At 36.2% G+C, this 19,538-nt stretch overlaps 1 protein-coding gene across 3 annotated transcripts in view; it reads left to right on the top strand.

Moving 5' to 3' along the window:
- The window catches only part of HERC2 (HECT and RLD domain containing E3 ubiquitin protein ligase 2), a 110,884-nt gene that overhangs the window by 20,825 nt on the left and 70,521 nt on the right, over nucleotides 1-19,538 (top strand). For 2 of the 3 annotated variants that reach the window (XM_030466662.1, XM_030466670.1), the window contains exons 5-16: nucleotides 8,703-8,922; nucleotides 10,460-10,560; nucleotides 11,345-11,501; nucleotides 12,302-12,412; nucleotides 12,736-12,907; nucleotides 13,490-13,663; nucleotides 14,256-14,444; nucleotides 15,074-15,225; nucleotides 16,018-16,175; nucleotides 16,639-16,752; nucleotides 18,115-18,366; nucleotides 19,293-19,486. In XM_030466662.1, the coding sequence (XP_030322522.1) occupies nucleotides 8,703-8,922; nucleotides 10,460-10,560; nucleotides 11,345-11,501; nucleotides 12,302-12,412; nucleotides 12,736-12,907; nucleotides 13,490-13,663; nucleotides 14,256-14,444; nucleotides 15,074-15,225; nucleotides 16,018-16,175; nucleotides 16,639-16,752; nucleotides 18,115-18,366; nucleotides 19,293-19,486 (1,994 nt within the window). The remainder of the gene's footprint in view (nucleotides 1-8,702; nucleotides 8,923-10,459; nucleotides 10,561-11,344; nucleotides 11,502-12,301; nucleotides 12,413-12,735; nucleotides 12,908-13,489; nucleotides 13,664-14,255; nucleotides 14,445-15,073; nucleotides 15,226-16,017; nucleotides 16,176-16,638; nucleotides 16,753-18,114; nucleotides 18,367-19,292; nucleotides 19,487-19,538) is intronic. The other variant, XM_030466675.1, reaches the window with a different exon arrangement.

The raw sequence follows: 19,538 nt of genomic DNA on the forward strand, positions 1-19,538 counted from the left end.
ACGGGTCAGCTGCCAGTCTGTTGTCCTCTGCTCTGTGCCAGCCAGCTTGCTCCCTTTACTTAAGGACAGGAGGACAGATGGACTTGCTGTCACTCTAGTAGTGGGACAGATTTTTGCAGTGTAGGACAAATGAAATTAATTGCCACTACAGAGGAATGGAGAGCAAGACTTGCATGTGTTTGAGAGATGTAAGCTGAAGGTCACATTATTTTTGGTTTATGTTTTTTTTTATTTAGTGTTTGTTGCTGCAGGGTAAAATAAAACTATTTTACAAAACAGTAATGTCAATGCCAGGTATTAAATTCCACCCAACATGCCAAGGTGTGTACTTTAAGTTTACTCTCCATTTATTTCTTAATAACTGAAAAAGACAGATGCTTAGAAAAATAGTGATGGATATGTGTTTGGAGTTTTCAGAAAGAAATAACTTGCTTGTATTTACTTTTAGGGCTTATATAGAGTATGGTTTATTGGTGCACATATAGATTCTTATTCTAGAAATAACTTATGAAGATTATATCTAATAATTTTGTATTCCTTGCTCTCTGTTACTTTTTGTGCTTGAAGTTGGCATCGCCTGGCTGTGATATACAAATCCTTAAACAAAACTACAAACATACTTTCCTTTTATTTATAGAAGTGTTACAGGTGACTTTTGTCCATGATTCTAGGTAACTTTTTGTTTGTATTTGTCAGAAACACAGCTGTTAGCTGCCTTTTGAGCCATCCTAGTTTTTGTAATTAGTTTTCAAAAAATACAGAGAAACACTTCAGCTTTGATACTTTGTATAAATATGGGAAGAAAAAGAGGAAACTCTTTGAAGCAGTTGTTCAAAACCTACAGGAAGTTGACTAGTACCTCAATTTCTTGGGCTTCCTTATCTCTAGTCATGATATGCTTAAGGTTGGTTGTATGGAATCAAGACAAAGGATGACCTAATCTGTTGTCCTTACTGTAACAGCATAAATAGCAGTAGCCTCATGTTTATGAAACATTGTTTGTTGCCTATAGACTGTGAGCCAGAGGTGATTGTATAGGGGAATAAGTATATATTTGGATCCCACCTTGACCTCCCTTTTATTTTGGTGGAGCATATGTGTGCATAATACAGCTTAGTAGGCTTATTTATTTTTGATGTTTATTTTTTCGATTAGTTTGTCTAAATGCTTTTGAACATTGTGAATTTCTAGCATCTAAGATAGACTGACCAAGGAGCTTTCTAGTTCAACCGCTTATTGCATGTGTATTATCCCCTCCTAGTTCTTGGCTTGATTCTGGCATCTGTTGGTATCACCTAATGTCCTCTTATACTGGAAGAGGCAATGAATGGATGTTCTTTACTTTTCTTTCCCCACACTGGTACTTGTCTTCCCCAGTACTGGTCTGTGTGAAGAATTCTGTCATAATCACCTACTAATGGTATCTTTCCCTCACTGCTTCACTGAAGATCTATTTTTCATGCAACTTCTTCAACTTCTTTGCATACAGCAGTTACTCCAAACGTTTCACTCATCCCTCTATTTTTTCCCCTTTTTAAAATTTTTTTTTCTTTATGTATTTTTATGGCAGGGAAGGTGGTTTAGGTTAATACTCTTTCAGCTGTGGGTACCTCATGGGTTTCATAAAGTGTTATAATTATCTCTGGTTTTCATTATGCCTTGATCCCCTGATTTTCCAGCTTCTGTTGTGCAGTGGCTTAGTTTGTTCTTGCATCTACCCTTCTGTAGTGCCAGGAGCCAAGATCTCAATTTTGGGTGGAAGGCTGTTTGGAGCTGCTTTAAAAGGGAAAACTGGGATTTTTTTTCCCTTGCTCATCAGGGGAGATCTACTGTTTTGTTGTTAACTTAGTTGCCTGCATATTTTTGCAGCTGGCTGTCATCTTTACTAATGTAGTACCAACAGACTTAATGCCCTAAATATCTGTCTGCATTTCCACACAATTTGTTCATGTATGGAATAGCAAAGGAATTTACACAGGTTTCTGTGGGACTTGAAGCTGTTGCTCAAGTGCTGTCTGTGTATACTGTCTTTCTCTTTGGATTCCTTGCATATCAATCAAATGCATCTCTATCAGTGTTAAGAGCTCTAACCCATAGCATTTAATATATAGCACTATTGGGTGTTTAGAAATGTCTTCAGTGCGTTGTGTCTTTATATATATAAAATCTGAAAGATTTGTGTGTTTTCACCCCAAAGTGGTTTCCCCTTAAGATGAATCGAGTTTCTTTATTATTTTTTTTCCACAGGGAAAAAAACCCCACTGGCTAAATCTTTCTCAAATCTTAAAATTGCAGAGCCATCTCACTTTGACTATGGGTATAGTTGGTAACTTATTAAATACCACTTGAGGCCAGATCATTTATTTCTTGAAAAAAACTGAAACAGCTCAACTGGTCCAATACTGTGTGTGTAAAAATTTAACTTTAAGAATCTGCTAAGCAGATGATGATTCAGATTCACTAAGCTGACCTCATTTTGTGTGTTTGAAATACTTTATATTGCATACTTACAAAGTTAGTTTAAATTCACCTTAATTGCTCTCTGGCTGGACAATGTTACTTTCTACTTGGAACTTTCAGTAGAATTGCTGCTATTCTGTTTCCCCTGTTGGATGAAAAAGTAAATGGGGGAATAGTATTTATACAAACATTCTTAAATGTATAACCAGTGTGCAGTTGAAGTAGCAATATGATTTTCTTGTGTATTCAAATCTGATTTATATGTGCAATGAATTAAGCTATTATGCTGGTAAATGAGTCTTATGATGTAGCACTTCTGGGGTTTCCTGATATGTGAGTGAGAGCTTGTTGACAAATAGTGCTTGCTTATTCAGTATTGTTTTTATAACTGATTGCCTTAAGAAATGCATTAGAGGACTACCTATGAGGCAGGTTAAAATTACCCATGTGAAATCTGTGAGATGTTGTTGAGATACATGTCACTACCAACAGCAGTCAAATCAGTATTCTTTCTGAGAGGGGACACACAGAACGTTATCTTGTAGGGGCTCTTTACATGGCTCTTTTACATGGTTACATCTAAATTTGTTCCATATACAGAAGTAATTAAAAGCTGTCATGGAATTGAAAAAACCTGTTTTTATCACCTTTACAGTGGCGTTTTCTACTTCAATAAAATTTCTTGATCAGTGCTTCTAAGTTTAGATTTAGAAATGCTGATAAAAGAATGGCTCAGTCAGAGTGCAATTTGACCTCCTCTGTTTTACATTTCTCAGAACTCTTTCATCTCTTTCTTTTACTGTCTTACCACTTGGAACTGACTTTTAACTTACCTCATTTCCTCACCCCTCACTCCCTCCCTCTTCCCCCCCCCCTATCCCAGCATGAAAGCTGTTGTCCAGCTCCAAGTATCTGTTAGGTTGCTGTTTATGCTCCTAGGGAATATGTGCATGTCTGTGTATATTTTTACACACACACACACATGCAATGCTCAGTTCTTTCTATTTTGTTCCCTGCACGTGTATTGGAGCATTAATTTCACATTGTTTTCACTGTGAAAATTAAGCACCCAGCCACATAGTGTGATACATTATGAATGGACATGCAACTATTTATTATTACTCCTGTTGAGTACTGATGAGGTGAGGGCTGCTGATGGTCATCCTTTGAGTAGGGGAGCAGACATAAGGAAGCAAAAATGCCTTTTAAGAGTTACATTAATTTAAAATATGGGAGCATATTTAGCTTTGTTCCTGAAGGAAATCATGTATATGTGGTAGCATTATTATCTTTCCCTCTAGCTTTTGAATCCACTCTTTCTGTGGTCATGGCTTTCAAGGCTGTTTGATGCCTGTTAAGCCAAGCCAACTCCATATGTATGCTCTTTGTCCAGTGGAAGTGCTGTGTAGTAGAAAGGGAAGGAAGAGGCAAAATATAAAATGTCTAGGAAATTAGAGCATGTTAGCTCTACTGCTTCAAGGAGTGTGTGCTCATTTTAACAGGAGATTCTTGCCAAATTCTCTTTAAAATGTGTTTTGAGTTTTTAGGTCTGAAATTCTCTTCACAGGGTATCATCTATATTTGCCTTTTATTAAAGCTTGTGACTCAACCAGAGTAATTTAGACTTTTTAGTTTGATAGTGGCATTTTTAAGGTCCTTATTTTATCAGTTAGAAATAATTTAGTGGGTATTTTCCCCCCCCCCCTTTTTTTTTTTTTCCTTTTTTCCTTGAGCTCCTGAAACAGGAGCAAGGGAGCAAGTATACTTTCATCCAGGCTACCTGTCTTAGACTCCTATCAAGTTAGTGTTCTGTCTGTGTCTGAGATGGTTTAAGAAGCAATTTTTTTTTTTTTTTACCCCCTCCCCCCAGTTTTGGTGGTATATCTAAATAGCACGTTACTTCTTAACCCTCTTCTGTCAAATTATTTATGGTAAACACTAGAGGTATTTTCCTTTCTAATGCAGAGAGGGAGGAGGAATTAAGAAATGAAGACCTTTATGTAGTTATGTTAGTTGCCAAGGGGAGGGAGAGATGGGATAAATGTTTATAGAAGATGGTAAAACCCTCCTCGCCTATCTCTACTTCTGCCAGAAACATATCCGACTGTAGTTGTGAGTTAACAAGTATTTTCCTAGTGGTAGGTTGAGAATTTAAACTCTTATTGTGTGATTTCAGCTCTTACATTGCAGGTATGGATGAGGTAAATAATTGTGTCTCCAACTTTCATGAAATAACTGGCAAAGCAAAGCATTGCAAGGCATGGTTATCATCAAGGGCTGGCATAGTGGCATATGAACAGTTTTGTTTAAAGAGTTCCCTGTAACCTTTTCAGATGAAATTTGAATCGTTACTATTAATAAGCTATTCTCTCATTAGGCTGTTCAGTTCATTGGTAGTAAGTGTTGTTCAGACTTGAGGATTTATTGAAATAAATGTCACTGGATTGATTCCCAGATATATTTAAACCTTTCTAAAGATGGGCTGATCTTTTTTAAAAGATAAGTTTACTTATGGACTAAGAGAAGATTTAAAATGAGGAAGTGTATATATGTATCTCACTAAAAATAGTGTTACTTTTAATAAAATGAGACAGTCTTTGGTTCAATTTTGAGATGTCTGAGTTACAGGGCTTCTGTAACCTGTTCCAGCCTTTACTACACTTTGCATATGAACTTTCTGTTGCATTCATGGAATGCTAAAGAAATATATATATAAAATATTAAAGGGTGGAATTAATTTTGATAGAAAGTCTTCCTAAAATTGTAGTCATTTGAGATTGTGAATGCAAGGTGAGAAAGGGGAAAGAAAAGAAATCGGTAAACAAGTTTATGCTTCATGCAGGTTTAAATCTTGGTGAGGCTAAATCATATTTTCCATTATAAAAAATATTTTTGCATGTGAAGTTTAAGTACAGGAAAGTCGTATAACGTAAATGAAGAGTTTTTACATTACTGGTTTCTGAATGTACACACTTTGTAAGCTTTAGAACTAAAAACTTGAAAATTAAGTTCATAGAATGATAAAATGACTAGGGCTGGAAAGTGCCTCCAAGATTATCCAGATCCAACCTTCCTGCCATGGGCAGGGTCACCTCCCACTAGACCAGGTTGTTGAAAGCCCCATCCAACCCGGCCTTGAACACTGCCAGGGATACTCCTTCCCTGGGCAAGCTCTTCCAGTGTCTCACCACCATCATAGCAAAGAATTTCCTCCTAATACCTAATTTAAATTTCCCCTCTTCAAGTTTTAAGCCATTGCCCCTTGTCCTCTTGATACATGTCTGTGCGAAAAGGCCTATTCCAGCTGCCTTGTAGGCTCCCTTCAGGTACTGGAAAGCTGCTCTGAGGTCACTTCAGAGCCTCCTCTTCTCCAGGCTGAACAATCCCAACTTCCTCAGACTGTCTTTACAGGAGAGGTGCTCCAGCCTTCTGATCATTTTTGTGGCTCTCCTCTGGATATGCTCAAGGAGCTCTATGTCCTTAGGTTGGAGACTCCAGAACTGGACACAGTACCCCAGGTGGGGTCTCACCAGAGCAGAGTAGAGGGGGGAATCACCTTGACCCTCTAGCTGCTCTTCTTTGGATGAAGCCCGGGACCTGTTTGTCTTTCTGGGCTGCAAGCGCACACTGACAGCTCCTGTTATGCTTCTGGTTCACCATCACCATCCTCCCAGAGTCCTTCTCCTCAGGCCTGTCCACAATCCTTTCTCCTCCCGCCTGTATTTGTGCATGGGATTGCTTCAACCCAGGTGCAGAACCTTGCACTGGGCCTTGTTGAATGTCATGCAGCTTGCACAGGCCCACTTCTTGAGCCTGGCAGGGTCTCTCTGGATGGCATCCCTTCCCTCCAGTCTGTTGATTTCACCCCACAGTTTGGTGTCATCAGCAACCCTGCTGTTGCAACACTCTGTTCCGCTGTCTGTGCTGCTGACAAATGTTTCACAGCATCAGTCCAAGTACTTTCCAGCACTTTGTCTTTCATAAAAAGTGAAGACAGAATTTTAATTGATTCCTTTTCCAGCTTTTGCATTGTCTTAATTTGACTTTATTTGTTGACAAATAACTTGCTTTCAAAATCTCTTAGTTTAAAAAACACTATTGTGAGGTTTTGCTTCGTGGGGTATTGCGTAGCCCATGGAACTATGGGCTTTTTTGTATTAAGCCAGAACTGAACCTTTGAGATATTTAAAGCCTTTTAATTTTTTAAATTTTTATTTTGTCAAATGAGACAGTTATTCTATCAGATCACTGAGCAGGATTTTGAGTATCTTAGAGTTTATCCCCATTATGCATTGCTGATTATTAGGAATTAATTTTGTGGGTGCTGCTATGAAACCGTTTGTCTGCAGAGGCACAGTTTTGTGCATGTATGCAATGACTTTAAAACTGGAACTATGTGATCTGCATATGTTGTATGTGCTTCCATAGGATTCTCTTTTCAGAGTTCACACAATAGTTTGTGTTACCTATTGTGTTCAGATGGCTGGGCTGCTGATAATAGTATTAGAGCTGCTGAAAGTGGATGGAAAGGTGTCCAGTTGTAGACTCCTAGGGAAACTTCCTCATTAAGTAATTGCTTGAGAATTGTAGGTGGTCTCTTCCTAATCTGTTTCTTTCCAGTAGATCCCATGATGCATATTTGATTTGTATTGCTAGCATTAAGGACAGCGTGGCTTTTCTGTCATATTTCTTGTTGGTTTTGTTGTATTTCTTTTTACTTGAGTCAAGGTATAAATTTGTACAGTAGCTCCTGTTGCTTCAGTATTTTTTTTAATGTCTAGACTGCAAGATACACTTTTTAATCTATTCTTACTTGCTGAAAAAACAACTTGTTCCTCATAGTCAGGTGGAAAGTTGTAAATTGCCTTAGGGGAAGGAGCCTAACACATTATGAAATGGTGAAATGTGAGTAGCAATTTAAAAACAGACTAGGGTGATGGCTGACAACAAACCATACCTAACTGTGCAATGTGATCCGAGAAGTCCTCTTGAATTTTCTGCTGGGTACCCAAAAGATGTGTTGGAGAGCTGGGACAAAACTTTCACATAGTTACAGCTGCAAAATAAGTTAAGCCTCATTAGATACAATTTTCAGTTCTAGAGACTATACCCTAAGTGTATCTAAATTTCTGTAGCTTGGAGTCAGCTGTTCCAAAAAATGTAATAGTTTTGGGTTGAGTGGGGTTGTATTTTTTTTTTCTTTCTGTATGTTTTTTTTTTTTTTTTTAATATTTAGAGTATGACCCAACATCTCTCAATCAGACAGGGTTTTTTTTTGTACCCCTTAGTCATTTGTCACTTAAACAAAGATACTTCTGTGTAGCAGCCAGGCAACAAATGTGGTTGGCTTAGGGACAAGTACAGTAATTCAGTGTAGGGTGGCCCAGTGATCAGACTGTTAATAAAGGGACAGAAAAGGACACTTCTAAGAATACACTTCGTTGATACTTGTCCTATGAACTGAAGCCACAGAGAATGTAAAAATGCTCAGTTTCCAAATTCTTATTTTGAAATGTTGTGTGCTTGTGGGGGTTTTTGTTTGTTTGGTGGGTGTTTTGTTTTTATTTATTTATTTTTTTTCCCCCACACTGCTTGTTACCATCTGTTATTAGATTACGAGGATTTTGGTCTGTTGACTGCTTTTTATGCTTAGTGAAGAATTGGTTCTCTAGTGTTGGTACATAAGTTAGCTCTTTTATTTCCTAATAGAACTTGCAAGCTTCTCAAATATCTAACATTATTTTCTTCAGAAGCTTACCGGCTCTTGGCAGAGATCTTAGAGCTTCTGGGGGTAGTTTTAGAGCTTCTGAGAAACTTAAGATAACATATATCAGTGCAAAATGAAAACATCCTTGTGAAGACTTGCAAGGTTGTTGCCTGTACTTAAGAGAAGTCTGTCTCTGAGGTCTGATGATAAGAATTTGCTGTCTAGTGTGTTTTTTGGAATACATAACTATTTCCTGTGACGTTTTACTTGGAGACACGAAATACGAATGTTTGGATGTGTTTACAAAAAACTCATCTTTGGCGATAGCCTCTGTCTAATTACCTGTTAAATATGGTTGTGATTCTGTAATTCTATGGATTAGTTATATGTACTTTCAATATGGAGACAGGAGGGTTCATTGGGTTTTGAGTTTCAGACCTGTTCAGTTTGCAATTTTAAATTGTCTTGTTTTTTCTTGATCTTGTGTATAGCAAAGATGAACACCTATTGAATGATTTCTTTCTCTGATTCTCAGATGTGAATGAGTTGAAGGAGTGCCTTCATGTACTAGTGAAGGAACAGCAAACTCTGGCCACACAAACTGCTACAACAGCTCTCTCAGCTATGAGGCTAAAGCAGAGGCTGGTTATCCTGGAAAGATATTTCATTGCATTGAACAGAACAGTTCTTCAGGAAAATGTCAAAGTTAAGTGGAAAAGCAGTAGTATTCCTCTGCCTTCTGTGGATAAGAAAAGGTAAAAGCATGTGCATGAACAAGTTAATGCTTTAGGAAAGTCATAGAAATGTTATCAGCGTGTGTGTGATGGTTTAATGAGATTCGTTCCTCCTCATGAAACATGAGCAGTAAGGAACCCTTTTATTTTTGAAGGTTGGCTTACCTGGGGTTATCTACCATGTAGTTTTCCTCCTAGGCTGATGCTTTTTTATAGTGTCTCTGGTTACTGGGTTTTTATTGTAGCACATTGCTGCAGATATTCTTTGAGGTATTCTTTTTGTTAGGCTCAGCTAGAAAGTATGGATAAGCCCATTTAAGAAATTATGCTGATGGGGTTACATAGCTTAATAATAATATATTTTTGTCAATATTGGCTCATTAAGGAACATAAATTTAAAAATTCAGGTATGTAGAAGTTTTCCCTAGCTTCAGTGTGAAATCCTGTAATTGCACATTTTTTATGTAACTGTTTACAGAGAACTAATTGACTAAGAAATTGGCTGTTTACTTTCAATGTTTAGATAGCATATTGGCCTAAAAATAGAAAAATCTATCAGAATAGGCATTAAAAAAAGGTAAGTAGCTGAACAAAGTTGCTGTCTGACAGAACAAGCAAATCAGGCAGGGAAATTTTTGTTGATTTGTCTCTAGCTTAAAAAGTGAAGGTGACAGTAAGTAGATACCATGACTAGTTATTATTAGATTGACAGTGGTACCTTTCTTTGAATAGTGTGTTCTCTGAATTTATTTTTTATTTCAGCTCTGATTAAAAGGAGCACTGGTATATTTCATTTATCAGATACCTAAAAATGCCAGTTTAAATTTTTATCTCTTGAAAAAGCTCTAAGCAGTTCACTTTATTTTGATGTGTCATTAAAAAGAAAACAACTGAATCTCCTGTTGTTAAGTAGAAGGGAAAGCTTACTGAAGTTAATGTGAAATTAAGGGGATTTTTTTTTTTTTTGCATAAAAAGCAGTTAATGGAAATGTTTGTGAGTCCAGCGGGTATTAATGAAAGTTCAAGCTATCTTTCTTCCCTGTACAAACTAATTTAGAAGCTGCAAAGAGAGATTCATAACATTAACAATTGAATGGAAAGATAGAAATGACAAAATGTATGGAATTAATTATGAGTAATTGAAGACTGAGTAAAAAAAATAACCTATAAGCATAGTTTATGCAGTCCAAATTAACTAGAAGTACAAAATTATTGAGTAAAATGAGTGCATTAAGTATCTTATGCCATCATAATTTCATTCTGAGTAACTACAGGTACCTTTCTGATGGCTGTCAATTTTATTTTTTTCTCTGTGAAGCTTTATTGATGTGGGGGGTTTAATCAATTGTTCTTCGAAGCACCTGAAGTTGAAGTCTGGTTGCTGACATTTTGATGTTGCTAACCTTCATTCTCAAGAGACAATTATAATTCTTTACAAATAGAATTGTGTAAATATATATTCATGCAAATAGTTAAATTAGAAAATTGTCTAAAATTCATGTTATAAAATATTATTATTATTCTTGTATTGAGACAATGCATGTATAATTTTATTTAGCCCAAGACCTGTAGGCAAAGGTGTGGAAGGACTTGCAAGAGTTGGATCCCGAGCAGCACTTTCCTTTGCATTTGCATTCCTTCGTAGAGCCTGGAGGTCAGGTAGGTTTACTCTGTAGCATATTGCATATGTGTTTCATTAGAAGGCAGATGATTCATTAAAGTGTGTATTAAATATTTGCATAGAAATATGCATTTATAAAAGTTAGATTTGCATAATTGTGTTTTCTGTTTATTTGGTATCATGCCCAACAGTTGTTGCTGATTGAAGCTGTCCAACCCAATACCACTGTGTTGCTGTGCTGGGGTACTTCTGTGTTTAGGAAGGCAAACTAGTATTTCATGAAGAGAATGTGTTTTTAATGCTAGGTTTCAGAAAAGTTAGATTTGTCCCTTAGGATTGATTGGCTGTATTATTACATTATAGCAGTAGCTTAGAAAAGGAGTTTGGGGCAGTCGTATGAAACCTGTCTTTAGTTTGTGTTCTTGTCAATGATCCTCAAATCACAAAGATTGGCAGACTTGTCATCTGTGCCACCTTAACTTACCTGTTGGTATTGGTCTGTACTGTTTATTCAGCTGTTAGCAGTTTCTCTAGCTCTTTGTCCAACCAGCCCAACTTCTGAATTCTCAGCTGGTACGTTGTGAAATGTGCTAATTTGAGTTGTCACTTTTCTGATTGTATTTTTTGTGAAGTAGATAGTTCTTCAGAAGTCTTGCAGTCAAAATATTTGTGTGAAAATTGAGCACTTTGTACATACTGCTAACTAACTCATAAACTTGAGGTTTAAAAAAAAATAATTCCACAAAACGCTTTATACAAAAGTTATGTGACTTCTGTAAAGATGGGATTGTGACTAGTATTACTCTGTTCTGTCTTCCTTAGGTGAAGATGCAGACCTGTGCAGTGAATTATTACAGGAATCACTTGATGCACTACGAGCTCTACCAGAGGCATCCCTTTTTGATGAAGGGACTGTATCTTCTGTATGGCTGGAAGTGGTGGAAAGAGCTACTAAATTCCTAAGGTCTGTTGTGACTGGGTAAGTTTCTGGTTTTGAGCATTGCTGAATTATTTGTTAAATGGCAAACTTGTATCTTTAAACAGTTGATGGTATGAACAGAATAGATTATGAAATTAGAAATTGGAAAATACTGCTTTTCCAGTGTTATACAAAAAAGATAGATGAACTATTAAAATTATGCTCTTTAAATATGACGTAATTCCTTCGACTGTTTGAGAAAAATCTGAATTTTAGTATTCTGAATTAATGCATGCAGACTTAGCTAAATAATAGTAATGTAAACTGTATCCACATGAAGTGTGCTGTGGTAATACAGTATGTATGTACTTAATTGTACCTTTACAGTATAGTAAAATAATTCAGACTTTTGTGCGTTATGAGGGAAGATATGTTCATATTGGACTTAGGGCACTCCCCTGCTTTCCTCTGTTATTTAAGAAGGTTTAAAGCTAGCTACCCTTTTACTATAGTTACCAGAAATTATCTTTTTGAATACAAAAATTACATCCTTATGATAAGTGTCATAAAGAATATTTGAACACCAACTGAGAAAAATGTTTTTCATGGTCTGCCGTATTTAATAAGAGCTATAGCATAGATAGTGAAGCTTGGAGTAATCTAAAAGCCTAGCCTACTACTCTAAAAATTGATCTTGCATGGAATATGTCAGCTTTTCCTTCTCAGTTGCTTTCATCACCAGTTTTATATTTTTCTGTCATTTAAGTTGTTCTTCGTCTGTTATAAATGCTTTTGGGAAGCCAGTATTTCTTGTTTCCAATTACTTGATAGTTAATGTATATTGTTTGACTTTTAAATAGAGATGTGCATGGAGCTCCCAGTACCAAAGGGCCAGGAAACATTCCATTACAAGATCAGCACTTGGCACTTGCCATATTGCTAGAACTGGCAGTGCAGAGAGGTACACTAAGGTGAGAAGCATAAACACTCTGATTTGTAACTATCACTGTCTGATGGAATGCCTGAGCAGTGCCTGTCTTTGGTTTTTGTGGGTTTTCACTTAATCTAATAACTGTGGTTCAAAGGATTTGAACTGTAATGCAGTGGCAGTCAGGCTCTTAATATTGGCTAGATTTCAAAATATGTTTTTGATACTTTGGTAATCTTTTTAAAATGGAAAGCCATGACATCTGATACTGCTAAGCTTCAAAATGTAGCAAGTGATTTGTATGAACAACCTAAAGTAACATGTTCAGGAATGCTTATTAATAGAAATTTAAACTTCCTTTTTCAGCCAAATGTTGTCTGCAGTTATGTTGTTGCTTCAGCTTTGGGATAATGGAACAAGGGAAACAGATAATGAGCGATCTGCACAGGGAACAAGTGCACCCCTTCTACCTTTGTTACAAAGATTTCAGAGTATAATATGTAATAAAGACATGCCCAATACTGAGGAAGAGATTCAGGTACTTGCTCTTGGATTATTTGAAAGTTGCATTATGCTGGTATTAAATTTCATTTCATTGGCTAAAATAATTATAAAATTATCCAAATCAAATTTAGATTTACTTTGGCAGTAGTGTTTTCTGTGTGTGATGTATGTACACTGCTGTTTGGTTTCGTGTGTACATTTGAGTTTCTTGAGATAGGAGGAGGAATGATAGGAGTTAGGGGTAAGTATTGTGTTCCAATGTTGGTGGTAATTAACATTAGATAATTAGATATGTGGCCATTGAACTTTTCTGCATATTTAGATTGCTTTTATTTAGTTGTCTTTGAAGTTAATTGAACTGTAGCTCCCAGTGAATATTATTAAGGTTGCTAAAACTTAGGAAGTAAGTCAGTTTTACTCGTAACTTTCTAGTATATTCACAGTCTGACTGCATTTTCCAAGTGTGGAGTTCCCTACTGCAAAAAAAAAGGATGTGCAGAGTTAATTTGGTTTCTCTTAAACTTGTGCAGATACTTGGACTGTGTAAGATGTATGTGTAGTGCCATAGAAAAACCTTGAATATTCTTCTGACTGCTCTTTTTTTTTTCTTTTCTAGCTCCTGACTTACCCTTTGAGTCCAAATGAAAGTTTTTTAAGGTATCTGACATTACCACAGGACAATGAGCTAGCGATTGATCTGAGACAAACAGCTGTGGTGATTATGGCTCATTTAGATCGTCTAGCCACCCCATGTATGCCTCCACAGTGTAGCTCTCCTACATCTCATAAGGTAACTATTTGCAATGTAAAATTTGGTAAGATGTTTTTCCTAGAAGGGTAACCAATTTTCGATTTGGAAGGAAAATAGCTCCTGAGGTTCTTCAAATTTCTTTGGTTTTCACAAGGGAACCTTGAGTTGCCTATATTTTTTTTTATCGTGTTGATCTTTTTTTACATCAGCATTCTTTCAATTAGCCTTGGAGTGTAATTCTGTGGTTTGTGATACATTCTTTCTTACTACAACACTCTGGCCAACTCTTCCATATTTTGAGCTCTTCCTGTATTTATTGGAGGACACATTTAGAAATGTTGGAGGTCTGACCTAATAAAAAAAAATAAAGATAAAAGAAGTAGATGTTAACCTTGGAGTTGAAAAGTCTTTGAACGCTTACTGTAGATCCTTACAGCTTATTCAGTAGCAGTCTAAACTGAGTATGATGCATGCAAATCTTTATTTTTTGTGTCTTCTGATAGGTAAGCTTTATTGACTACTGTCACAGACTTTAATACATTTGGCATATAAAGGCTTTAAAAATAAACCATGCATTTTATTAAGTTACATATTTCAAAACCAGTACTTAAAGGATTTCTGATTTTTCTAGGGTTCCCTGCAAGAGGTCATTGCTTGGGGTTTAATAGGCTGGAAGTATTACGCGAATGTGAGCGGTCCCATTCAGTGTGAAGGACTCTCCAGCCTTGGTGTTGTACAGGTTGCCTGTGCAGAGAAACGTTTTCTCATCTTGTCTAGGAATGGAAGAGTTTATACCCAAGCGTACAACAGTGACACTCTGGTGAGTGCTTTTTACATGTTTTAAAAAATTTGTTCTCTTTTATATTATTTCATAGCATAAATCTGCTCCTTTAACTACTCACAGTATAGAGTAGCAGATGGAGGCATGCAGATTGTGAGCGTGCGAGCTTCTGTGTTGTTTTTGAACTTTCAGAAGTAGTGGTTTTGGTATCTTGCATTGATTTGATGAAATGCATCTGGTTTCTGTGATTTCTATCAGGCTAAAGGTTATGAACACAACAATAATTGCTTTCATTGGGATGCTGGCCTTGGTAACAGCTGTAGAAATTGGCAGATACAAAATGGATTTTACTTCAGTGATGTAACACCATGCCCAAACTCAACAGAACTATACTGTAGCAGTAACTATTTGTCACTATCATTGCCTATGAGATTAAAATAAACACCATTTTCTTCATACTTATTGAAGACCTTATGAAGATGGGAACAAAATTACTTCTGAGCATTGGTTTTGTGATATTTGGACAGCAGAATTGACCTGTTTTGCTTTCTACCTTTATTAATTTGGGTGTACAATTTTGTTACAAGTTAAGGGAAAACTGTAACTATATATAGGCAAGTGAGAGAACATATAAACAGTTCTTGTAAGTGTATTTTTTTGGTTCACAGGGACCACAGCTGGTGCAGAGCCTAGCTTCCAGAAATATTGTGAAGATAGCAGCACATTCAGATGGACATCACTACCTTGCTTTGTCTGCAAATGGTGAAGTTTTCTCTTGGGGTTGTGGAGATGGTGGAAGACTAGGCCATGGGGATACTGTGTATGTAATAAAAATGATCATAACATTTACTAGCCAGTGTTCTGAATTCATAGTAAAAACTATATAGCTGTATAAACAGGCACACTCAGCAATTGTCACTCATCTCTGTTATGAAACAGAAACTGCATTTTTCCTGGATGTTTTCTCTCCCTGTATTATTCCCAGTTCTGTATTAATTCTACTTTCTGAAATACTTGCAGATAGAGACTGTAGTAATGGTTGCACTGTTAGTAGGCCTTTTAGTCATGGTTTTACAGATGCACAGATAATTTTCTCTAGGATCATTGATTCAGATGTCAGAGAGGTCTTAATTTTCTGTGCAGTCATGTTGCATGTATCATTCACATCAGTGTCCTGCTTTGTGTAGGAACAGTCTGCTCCAGGGGTATTCAGTTGTGGGTATACATCACTATATTTTAGTGTCTTCCCCCATTGCTGAATTCCCTGTGAAGCAAGAGTGTTACTATGCAAGGGTTATCAGTGTCACAAAAGTAATTGTTTAGATATGACAATTAAAGATAACATTTTTAAAAGAAGACAGATATCTAAAAAAACCCCCAGTGGATTAATTTAATTGGAAATAGAAGACATTCCTTCAGTAGTTTATAATTTGTTTGCAAAATGGAAATTAGCTTTTGGCTTACACCTCTTATTTCTATCTTGATACTTCAGACTAGTAATAAAGTTTGCAGTTATAACAACAGCAATTGTTGTCTAATAACTATGTCCCACCTTTTGTTACCAACTCATTAGATGGCCTCTTGTGAAGTATGTCACTTTCTCTTTAAATAGCCCTCTGGAGGAACCAAAGATGATATCTGCTTTGTCTGGAATGCAAGCTGGGAAACATGTTGTTCATATTGCATGTGGAAGCACCTATAGCGCAGCCATTACTGCAGAAGGAGAGCTGTATACGTGGGGACGGGGAAACTATGGCAGGCTTGGTCATGGTATGTTACCTGACACCTTAAACTAAGTTGTTTGTCAGTTTTTTCATGCCTGGCTCAACTTAATCTTTTGTCCAACTTATCTAAAGCTGATTTGCAAAAAAAAATGGGGTTTCACATGAACTGAAATAATTATGGGAGGAACTAATTTAAAACCACTAAACATTGTGAGTGAAAATAAGCAGTTGGCTGGAGAAGAAAAAAAATCTACAATGTTCTCTGTTCTCCCCTTGTAAAGTAAAGACTATTTGATGGGTCAAATCCATATTAGAGACCTAAGAAACCATATGGGAGGTTAGTTATGATGCTCAAGCCTGAATACAGATCCCAGCTGACGCTCCTGACCCCCACACAGCAAGACACCCAAAAGCAAGCAAACAAAGAAACAAAAAGACCCACCCAAAAATCAAAAGAACCTGCCAGATCTTCTTGGTTTTGCTTCTCATGGTACTACTTTGTTTTGAAGGTTCTAGTGAAGATCAGACCATCCCAATGCTGGTTACCGGGCTAAAAGGACTCAAAGTTATTGACGTGTCCTGTGGGAGTGGAGATGCTCAGACTCTTGCAGTTACTGAAAATGGTAAGTAGCAAAATATAACTCAATACTTTAAGCAAGCTTACCTTCCCTTCCTTTCATTCTGAAGGTATTTATATTGCAGACATTTTGTTTAATTCTAGTAGCTTGAATTCTGCAAGGATTTGAAGCTCAGATTCCTTTTGGATAAATATATATGTGTATTTATACTGATTGCATATAATGTATGCAGATATATTTCCATGCATAGATGTGCAAAAATATCTAGTATCAGTATGCAAATGTGTATTTCCATTTCAGTTTTTATATATTTTAGATATATATAAATGTATAATATACACACAAAATACTACATATATGAATGAACATATGCATCTAAATTTTATGCATTATTATATAAATGCAAATTACTTGTGTTGTTACAACAGCCAGAATTTTGAGTAGGAGAATTGTTTTTGTTAATCTATAGAAGTTCCAAAGAGAGGCTGTATTGGAATCCTGCTTTCCAGCATCCCCAAGCAAGGTTCTTAGTGCGAGACAAATTCAAAACCTGAATTTCACTATGTGAAGTTAAGCCCCAGAGTCATCCCTTAGCAAGCAGGTAGCTCTTGGAAGCTACTTGTTTTTTTTAAAATGTAGCTGGATATAGATATATGCAGTATTTAATAGCTGAAAGGTTTGCTCATCAAGGAAATGGAAGCCTGGATTTTATCTTTTTTAGTCTTCTTGAGTGTTTCCATTGCTTATTAGTGTACCTTGGAGACTGGCTTATACAAGTAGGGAAAATAAATACATCAGAGTGTAAACAGGACTTTCTTTTTGAACATGCATGAGTTTACCATTCTTGAACTGGGATTTTATTTGATGCAGAATGACTTGACTATTTTTAAGTTTGTAGATCAGGGTTTATTATTAGTAGTATAGTTTAAAAGAACATGATAGAATAGCACTTTGTAATTTCATTTTGTGAAATGGTTTAATGACAAGGACTGAAAATCAGGAGAACAGCTTTTGCATGCAGTTTGACCATTTGATATGGAAAAAGGTTTCCCAAGTTCTTATGAATAACACCTTCTAATAAGAGAAATTTATTACTAAAGATCACACTACAGTTATGATTTACAGTAGGTCCTATGCTTCATATATTCATATATTTTTCTGCACACTGAATTTTTAGTGCATATTATGTGTGAAGCTTTTTATATTCAGTTTTATCAACATGAAAACTTCTGAAATGTTTTTCTCATCAGGAATTATTATAAATTAATTCATAGCTGCTATTCTTGAATTACAATTTGAAAATTGAGTTTATCATAGAATCTCAGATTTTTAACTTTTTAACTTTCTTGTTCATTACATGGAAAAGCGATGCAATATTTTTTTTGTTTTCTTTGTCTTGATTTAAAGGCCAAGTGTGGTCTTGGGGTGATGGAGATTATGGAAAACTGGGAAGGGGAGGCAGTGATGGTTGCAAGACTCCCAAGCTGATAGAAAAACTTCAAGATCTGGACATTGTGAAAGTACGCTGTGGGAGTCAGTTTTCTATTGCTTTAACCAAAGACGGCCAGGTTTACACCTGGGGCAAAGGTGACAATCAGAGACTTGGGCATGGTACAGAAGAGCACGTTCGATATCCCAAATTACTGGAAGGCTTGAAAGGTAATTATCAGAGCTGCAATTATGCTGAAGTTCTTTTTGCTGTTGTCTGAACCTTTAACCAGGCACTAATGATCTCAGCTTTAAGCATTATGCTCCCATGTACTCTGTCATATTTGATGTTTGTTGCACTGCAAATGGTAATGGTGCATGTATCTCTTCACTTCTGCATTTATACTTTTAGAATTCTATCAGACTTAGAGCCACTGTGTTATGACTACTTTAAATGCTGCATGTGTTGTGTTTTCCTTATTCTTACTACTTCTATTAGGTTCACAGAAATGATTATTTAAAGCATGTAATTTTATATGGTGAGCCAAATAAATATGTATTTTATATATATATATATATATGCTCAGATTAAGGCATAGGAATGGAATAAATGAGAAACGGGGAACAAGTAGTGTTGTTGAAGTTGTGTTTGTGTCTGTACTTAGGACTAGTTTGTAACAGAATGCAAGGTATTTCTTGTATTTGTGAGAAAGCTGAGGTTCTGTAGGGGAGGATGAGGAAGAAACCTCTTTTATTGCTCTGTCTTAAAATTGTTACTCATATATGAGGAAAGACTTACTGAAAGTAACTTCTGAATTAATAACTACAATACAACTTCACAGTCTGTGTTCTTAGGTGGGAGATTTTTTATTAAACCTAAAATATTGAATAGGAGAGATGCAAAATAGAAGATTTTTTTTTTTAAACTTGTAAACTTTAATACTTAAGCTGTTTTCTCAAGAGTCCTTAAATATTTCCTTGGCTTTTATTTTGCTGTACTCTTCCAATTCATTGCTAAGGCAGAGATGAAACTTGCCAACCACAATGTGTCCGTGGTTGGTATGGTTGTAATTAACACAATTTCCTTACCTCTGGTATTTTTATGTTAATGATTGTAATCTTTAAGTTATATTTTCTGTATTTGACTTTTCTATCAGGAAAAAAAGTGATAGATGTGGCAGCTGGATCTACCCATTGCTTAGCACTGACTGAAGATAGTGAAGTGCACAGCTGGGGAAGCAATGATCAGTGTCAACATTTTGATACCTTGCGGATCACTAAACCAGAACCTGCAGCTCTCCCAGGATTAGATACAAAGCATATTGTTGGAATTGCTTGTGGGCCTGCTCAGGTAAATTTTATTTTTCATTGGTTAATTGCTTTGCCATTTGCTTAGACTAGTT

Source organism: Calypte anna, chromosome 1 (genome assembly GCF_003957555.1).
Source record: "Calypte anna isolate BGI_N300 chromosome 1, bCalAnn1_v1.p, whole genome shotgun sequence".
NCBI classification, from domain to species: Eukaryota; Metazoa; Chordata; class Aves; order Apodiformes; family Trochilidae; genus Calypte; species Calypte anna.